The following is an 8,568-nucleotide window of genomic DNA, read 5'->3' as shown; positions in this document are numbered from 1 at the left end:
TCTCTCTCTCTCTCTCTCTCTCTCTCTATCTCTGGCGCGGATACCTTTTTAAAAGTCGATCAATGGATTTTTACATAAAGCTTGCATTTGCGCAGCGGAGGAGATTAATAATTTTACTTACTAACTAGTAAGTAGTACCCGCGACTCTCACTGAACTCGGCTTAGGTTAAGGCGTGTTAATACTAAAGTAAACCATGCTAATTAATGCTATAACGCTCCCAGCTAGCTGCTAACCTGTTCTGCTTACTCATATTGGGCCTTATCATCGGTCCATTTTTCGTATTTTTCAGCCCATTAAATTTTCAAGAAAGGAACAATATAGCAGGGGAGGAGGAATAAAATATTTAAGGGTTAATAACATTCACCTAAAAATTTCTTTTCTTTTGATCTTGAAATTGATATATGCATGAATGCTAGATTGAGAAAAATAAACTAAACTCAGCTATAATCTTTCTTTTTTTTGTTGTCTAACCAGTTGCACTAAAATTAAAACAAATCTAAGCTCCAGCTGCTAGTCCATCAAAAGAAATTATATTGGGGTTTTTAATTGGCTCACTAAAGTTTTTAAGACCATTGTTTGTACCACCGAATTCAGAACCGTCTAGTTTGAAACGAACCAATCTCACTCGAGTCGAGTGTATCTTTGGTATATGTTTCTAAAAAGTCCAAGTTTCCAAGTTTCTTCTTACTTTTTAGTAATCAATTATCAATTTCACATGTTTTGACAATTGACATGGATTGATAAATTGATTATACAAATTTTTCTTATATGTTTTTGTCAAGTAATTAAATTGATAATTTAAGAAACTTTTTTTTTTCATGTAGCAAATTCGTGATTTAATTGTGAATATATTTCTCCTTTTCCGGATTATTATTACTAGTGTTGACAAAACGTCAGAAACAGAAACAAAATCACGCCAGCTTGGATGTTATAAGACCATATGACCAAGAAAAACAAAAACTAGAGGAAGAATACAAAAACCTTTAAACACTTTAAATAAAAGAAGACACACACACACACTCACTGTCAGAAATCTACATCGAGAAACCACACACATCATTCATGAAACACACCACCACAGAGAAAACGAAGAATATTATGGTTGTCGAGGATGATCGTATACTATGGGATTGTGGGAGTCCACTCTATGATTCCTACGAGCTTGTCTCTCTTACTCACATCATCGAACGCCATTTCATGTCTCTTCCTTCTCTCACCGGCACCGGAAAAATGTTTTGTTCTTCTCGAACGCCGTCCGATCTTGGTGAAAAGTCGAATCGCGCGGCCAGCACCGTCGTGGATCTCTGCTGCTCCTCTGATTCCACGGCTAGTAAACTATTGTGGGGTGTCTTTCAGACCAAGTGGTGGAAGAAGAGGTCGAAAAACGCCGAAGCCGTCGTCGATAATTTCAAGAAGAAGAAGAAGAATTTGTTTTGTCGGATCCTCTCTGGGATAAGGATTCCTACAACAAAATCTGGTTCTTCGAAGATGTGAATTTCCTTTCTCTTTTTCTTTTTTTTTTCGAGATCTTGCTCGCTCTTTCTTAAGATATAATTACATGTTCATGTGTTAATTTGAAATTTAATCGAATAAACTGTCATGAAAACGGGATATACATCTTTACTGATCCAGTAGTAATTGGTGGATTTAATACCATCATATCATATATTGGAAGCTCTGAAACGTATAGGCATGTTAGAGTGAAACGTGGATCAACATGCAATCAACGTTTACGTTGGGAAATATAACGATAGAATAATACATATATATATATATAGATATAGGATTCGTTTGGCAATTGCCATTTATGCTAAGTGCTAACAGTACAGGAAGTGTCAGAGGAAAAAATGTGAGAAACTTGGTTAGAAAAACATAAGTGAATAAAAACAAAGGACAAAACATGTGAAGCAATGTGTATAATTTTCATGTTTTCTTCTTTTGACAATATTCTTCTAACATGCAATGATGCAAATGATTGACTCGGTCAACTGTTTTGGGAACTTGGTAAATTTGTGATTTGGTCACCCTTAAGGGTTGAGTATGTGTAGGTGCGATGGGCTTTTCTTAATTATGGGCCATCTGTATGATCAAAATTTTGAACAGAATTAAAGCTTCCCGTTACAATTTACCTTTTTCTTGTCAAGTTATAGTTTTAGCCGTTACAACATGATTCCTCTATAAAAAAGTAGTCTATTAAAGCTTAAAGATCTCAACGAGCATCTTCAAAAGCTCGATTCTTTATATCTAATCGTTACAACTTATGAATTCCATCTGTTCATCTATACAGTATATATGACGTAACATATTGTATTATCTGATGCAAAAATAAAAAAATGTACAATAGTATATTTAAAACAGTGAACACTTATATTAATAACCACCGAGGGGTACTTATCGCACTTCAATTGACATCATCATAATTGAGTTCAAAGGCTGCTGAAGAAAGAAAATAAATAAAAGGAATACATCACAGTGAATTCACAAGAAAGTGTAAAAGTAAATGCGAAATAGACCAACATAGGCTATTATTGCATAATCCATTACCAATTGGTTGTCTAAAAAAAAGTTGGTTTCCATGGTTCTCCATCCACTTCAGAGAGATCTTTTTAATTGGGGCTCCACATTTTTGTAAATTTAATAGGTTTATATTAATTACCCAAAGAAGCAATTTTGTTAATATCAAAGTAAAGGGATTTAAGAATATCACATGTCTGTAAAATGCTCCACCAAAATTGTTTTTTTTTGTTCATATAATCGTATGTGGTTAGTACTGTACTTAGTAGTAAGTAAGATAAGATCCAATTTCTTAAAAGTAAAAGTCATAGAAAAACAGAAGAAAAAAAAGAGAGTTAGAAAACAGTCAAAAGAAACACACGAGAAAATGTGGTGAAGCTTCTTCGATGGGGGTGGGTCTCGTTTGGTGTGGCACTGGGTTCCACCTTAATATACACATGGACCACTTTTGATTTAACGTTCGTCTTCTTCTTTGACCTTTTTTTTTTTGATTTACGAATAATTCCTCTCTTCTCTTTTTTTTTGTTTTGTTTTTGTTTTGCCATGTACTCTCATATTATGTTTATTTTGTTTTCTTGTAATTTATGAATGCTATATTAATCCTTTTAGTCTGTCACATCTTTTAACAAAGGCCAAAACCCTGCTTTTCCTTTTTTCTTTTTTTACATCAGTGGTCGCTCGCTGACATATATAGAAGCTATAAAGAAAAGCTATTACTATTATGTAAGTAAATATATATGGTTGTTATAAAAAGTAAAAGCAAAAACAAAAGTTTTTTAATTCCCCCACTCTCAGAATTTTACCAAATTACAAAGAAAGTTTTTGATTTGTGTTGCTGTTGGTCTTTTATATCCATAATAATAACCCACTAATAATAAATAAGATAATGTATAAAAAACCCACGTAACAAATACAATCAAATCCAAACATTTCGTATTATTTTTTTAAACAATTATTCAAAGATTACATGTCAGCATAAACACTAAAATAACGGCAGAGAATCAGACGGAACTGAGAGTGTCGCCGTTAGGAAAAAAAAATAAAAAATACGGAGTTTTGATATACGAATCTGACCACTGTGGTTGGTTGCGTCACAGCTCACTCGGATCAGAGAGGGAATAATGAAAACAACCCAACTACTGTACTAATAAGTAGTAAACGCTCACTGTAAAAATCGCCGACGTTTCCAATAAATGTGAGTGAGTAAATAATGTAAATACGGCGTCGTTTCTTTTCCAAGAGATGTTTTTTTTTCCTTCTTCTTTTAGCGTATCTGTGCCGTGTGAAAAGGAGCGAAATATTGGCAGAGAAACAAAAGCATAAAACACAACACCAGAGATTTTCTCCCAACAAAAGACCAAACTTCGAACTCAACGAGAGAGAGAGAGAGAGAGAGAGAGAGAAGTATTAAACCAAAACTAGATACATAAACTAGAGAGAGAGAGAGACAGATATATTCCACTTCTTTATTTCTCTTCTTCCGGTTTGGTTTTGGTTTTCCCGAGAAAATCAAGAAGGGATCGAGTAGCAGAAGCCTAAACCCAATCAAGAAACATAGCTCTGAGCCTCAAAGGTTTCAGTTTTTCTTCTCTCTCTCTTTTTTTCTAAATCTGTTCCCTTTATTTTACAAGTCGTTCTATTTCTTCTGGGGTTGTCTTCTTCTATTTCTGATTTCTGTGTATAATTTTTTCTTTTTAACAGACCGTTTTCTGGGTTCGTTTAATTTGATAAATAATAATAAATGACCGAGTCGACCAAAGTAAGGCTAGTTCGTTGCCCCAAGTGCGAGAATCTTTTATCAGAGCCTGAAGATTCCCCCTTTTTCCAGTGCGGTGGCTGCTTCACCGTTCTTCGTGGTATGTTAATGTTATGCTCTCTCTCTTTTAATGCCTGTGCTTTTCGTAGAATGAGTGTAGAGACTTAAATTCTTGATTTTTTTTTTTTTGACGATTGAGGTTTATTATTATTAGGCTTCTGATCTGGTTTTTGGTTGATTCGAATTATTAAGAAGTGGCTTCTTTCAATTATATGCCAGGCTTTACTCTAAAAGAGACTTTGTTTTTTCACATACAGCCAAAATTAAGGAGCGTGAAGCTGAAGCAGATCCTGTTTCAGACAAGTCCGTGGAACATGGAGCCAAACCAGTTTCAGTTAACTCCACTAGTTCCTCTGAGAAAGCCGTTGTGGATTCTAGTGATGAAACTTCATCTGACTCTGATGTTGTTCCATCATCACTTTCTGCTGCTTCTTTGAGACACCAGCAAAATGTTCCACTACTTGCTGTTAAGAATGATCCTTGTTGTTCAAAAGGAGAAGGTGACAGATCTATACTAGTGGATAAAAAAGATGACCCCAAATCTCAATCAGGGAGACAAGACTCGGGTTTGGATCAGTTTAGGAAAAGAACAACCAAGAGATGTGATTCTGATAGTGTCGTCATCAATAGATTATCCACCACTTCAAAGTACCCTTGTGATGAAGGCCCTACTTCTTCAGCCAACAACTACTTTCCAGATTCAGTCCGTGAGTTCCAGCATCATTTGAAAGATCAGAGCAATGAAGCAATCGAGCAAGACCGAGCTGGTCTTCTGAGACAGTTGGAAAAGCTCAAAGAACAGCTTGTTCAGTCTTGCAATGTGCCTGGTGAGAAACCTAAAGAATCTTTGTCTTCCACAGGGTTGTTGAACAAGGGGCCTCCTATGAGGTTTCACAGTTTGGGTAATCACGCTGTTGGAGGTCCTTCTTATTACCATCAACACACCGAACCGCAATTCCCTTACAACAACAATAGTGAAGTCCCTCATAGTCTGATGCATCCTTCTTTTGGAGACCCTCACAGGTACCAGATGCATGGAAGAGGTCCTCATCCGCTGCAACCATCTCATCCCTACTACTCGGGACAATATGTAGGTAATAATAACAACGGTCATGATCTTTTTGACGCATACCCGCAGCAAAACAACGGGCATTTTCATAACTCATCTTGCTCTTGTTACCACTGTTATGAGAATAAATACTGGCGAGGTTCCGCACCAGTGATCCCTGACGCACCCTATAACGCCGGTTTTTATCCTCATGAGAACGTTATGGGTTTTGCTCCACCGCATAATCCTAGAACTTACGCTTCTCGTGGTCTACAGCCTCATGGCAGATGGCCTAGTAACTTCACTGATGCTCAAATGGAAGATCTTTCACGGATACGTCCACCTAGAGTTGTGTTATCAGGCGGCTCTCGTCATATCCGTCCTTTGGCTGGTGGTGCTCCATTTATAACTTGTCAGAACTGCTTCGAGCTTCTACAGTTGCCAAAGAAACCAGAGGCTGGTGGTACAAAGAAACAGCAGAAAGTGAGATGCGGAGCTTGCTCATGTTTGATAGATTTATCTGTTGTTAATAACAAATTCGTTCTCTCGACAAACACAGCTTCAACAAGACAAGGAGAAGCCCGCGTAGCTGCTGATTACACTTCCGATGACTATGATCTTCTCGGTTATGTGTTTCATTCGTTGGATGATGAACCAAGAGATCTTCCTGGATTGATTTCAGACAAGTCGTCTACAGATATGCAACACGTTCATTCTCATTCCGCTAGTCTTTCCGAGGGGGAGCTAAGCTCAGACAGTCTAACAGCTAAGCCACTAGCCCAAGCTCAAGATTCTCCTCTTCACGAGAACTACGTTGATTACTCATCGATCAATCACGACCGGTCTGGAGCAGGCAGCCGTAGCTCTCGTTCAGAACACGACAGGGTCACACAGAGCAGGACGACGGCTATGAGACAAAACTCCATGAAAGAGGTTTCACTTGCAAGTGAGATGGAAGTTAACTTCAACGATTACTCTCAGAATCATAACAACAGTGGAGTATCTAAAGATCAGCAGCAAAGAGCCAAGAAGAGCGGATTCGCGAGCATTGTGAAGAAAAGCTTCAAGGATCTGACAAAATCTATACAGAATGATGAAGGGAACAAAAGCAATGTTTCTGTAAATGGACATCTTTTAACAGAACGTCTGCTGAGAAAAGCAGAGAAGCAAGCCGGAGCCATTCAGCCAGGAAACTACTGGTAAAATATTGTTGAGTTTTTTAGATGCCATTATCAGCTTCTTCATAACTCTTTTTGTTGTTGATGAGTTTTGGGGACATTTCTAGGTATGATTACAGAGCTGGATTCTGGGGAGTAATGGGAGGTCCAGGTCTTGGAATATTACCGGTAAATAATTGCATGCATTTTTGATATTGCTTCATGTCACAGTTAAGAAGTTAAGAAAAGTAAAAATCATTTGTTTGTTTTGTTTTGTTTGCAGCCATTCATAGACGAGCTGAATTACACAATGCCAGAGAACTGCTCAGGTGGAACAACGGGAGTGTTTGTAAACGGAAGAGAGCTTCACCGTAAAGATTTGGACTTGCTTGCGGGTAGAGGACTTCCTCCAGACAGAGAGAGATCCTACATTGTTGACATTACGGGTAAAGTCATAGATGAAGACACCGGTGAAGAGCTTGATTGCCTCGGGAAACTTGCCCCAACGTAAGACATTTTTTTTTATCACATCACTATTTAATTTGTTCTTGCTTTGACTCTCTCTTCGCAAGAAAATTTACACGTGATCTGGTTGGTTTGTTGTTGATGGTCCTCCAGAATTGAGAAATTGAAGCGTGGGTTTGGAATGAGACTTCCAAAAAGAGCTACGTGACGGAAGAAGATAAAGACGAGAGATGTATTTAACTGAATGAATATCTTTGTTTATTCATACTGTACTCCGAAAATTTAGAGAGCTTATGTATTTATTTATTTAGAAAAAATGGTATATTTATTTTCTTTCAAGGGTTTTTAATTTTAATTATGGACTCAGCTGCCGGGATTATACCCAACTAATAGTACTTATTAGTCGGTCTCATCTCACAGTCTGGCAGGACAAATATATCGAACCGGAGATGTTACCAACTTTCCAAAGCATGACTACCAACTCTGCTAGTGAAGCGTTCGTCGTTTAGAAAATATGACTTAACTATTTCAAGTGTAAACGTATAGAAATGTGAATGAATCTATATATGATAGCAAGAGTTGTATAAATGCAGGGATCAAATAAGTGAAAAAAAATAAGAAGTTTTAAAATTATTGTTGATGTTACAGCATAATTATCAAGATATAGTAATATTGTTTATGATGGGATTCATGGGAAAGGTCATCGATGACTCAAAATTGCAATATTTAGAAAACTTAAGTTAACGTTTCTAATACTTTTCATTGTGTGTCCCAAGACACCAGAAAGCATACACATTTGATATCTATCATTTTAAAGACGTATATTTTTAGGCAGTCTTACTTAAAAATTCTGGTTTAATATAATACATGTATCGCACAAAGATCCGACGACTTCATATATATATTGTTTGAAAGTAATTGGAATAAAAGAATTTGTGTGGGCTGGCTTGTTTGTTTCGGTATAATATATACTAGGTGCTTCCCCATGCGTTGCGTTGTGGTGTAGTTGACACTTTCTTGTTTTTTTGGTTTTTTTCCTTTTCTCTTTTGTATTATTTCGTTTTAATTAGACATATATGGGTTTCACAGTCACTTGTATTTATACACTATATGTTTATACCATTTCGTTTAGATGTGTACAATTGTGGCGTTTATTTTTTATGAATTATGAGGATGTTGTTTCTTGCTTTTGAGGATCCAGTCTTATCATTGACTGATATTGTTTCTAATACATTTATTGTATTTTAGATTTTCTAATTAACTGCTTATGTAAACCCTTCATACGTTGATGTTGCAATAATAAGTTATTTTTTAACAATAATTATCTTCCGTGTAAGTGATTATGTTTGTATGCCCATGTTTTGGTCTAATATCAATAAGATCGTTTCTGTTTTTCTTTAGTTGGCTTTGAAACCAATTTTGAGTTAAGCAAATAATAGGTTGAATTATGGTGTTAATAAGTGATATAAATTCTTATGTATATATATTGTATATATGTGACTATAAATTTAGCTAACTAAAAAATTATGTAATATTTAAATACAATCTTGAACATATATATATATAT

The 8,568-nt window shown here is 36.2% G+C and overlaps 2 protein-coding genes across 2 annotated transcripts; both read left to right on the top strand.

The window, feature by feature from the left end:
• Window positions 868-1,620, top strand: LOC104699726. The gene has a single exon (XM_010415069.2). It carries the CDS (start codon window positions 1,064-1,066, stop codon window positions 1,493-1,495), a length of 432 nt encoding a protein of 143 aa, XP_010413371.1. The 5' UTR covers window positions 868-1,063; the 3' UTR covers window positions 1,496-1,620.
• LOC104699725 (protein ENHANCED DISEASE RESISTANCE 4-like) lies at window positions 3,800-7,413 on the top strand. Its single transcript, XM_010415068.2, has 6 exons — window positions 3,800-4,088; window positions 4,217-4,371; window positions 4,589-6,578; window positions 6,665-6,725; window positions 6,820-7,043; window positions 7,155-7,413. The coding sequence occupies exons 2-6, from the start codon at window positions 4,257-4,259 to the stop codon at window positions 7,207-7,209; spliced, it is 2,445 nt and encodes an 814-aa protein (XP_010413370.1). The 5' UTR covers window positions 3,800-4,088; window positions 4,217-4,256; the 3' UTR covers window positions 7,210-7,413.

Source organism: Camelina sativa, chromosome 7, assembly GCF_000633955.1.
Source record: "Camelina sativa cultivar DH55 chromosome 7, Cs, whole genome shotgun sequence".
Lineage (NCBI taxonomy): Eukaryota > Viridiplantae > Streptophyta > Magnoliopsida > Brassicales > Brassicaceae > Camelina > Camelina sativa.
This window is presented reverse-complemented; position numbering and strand designations above follow the sequence as displayed.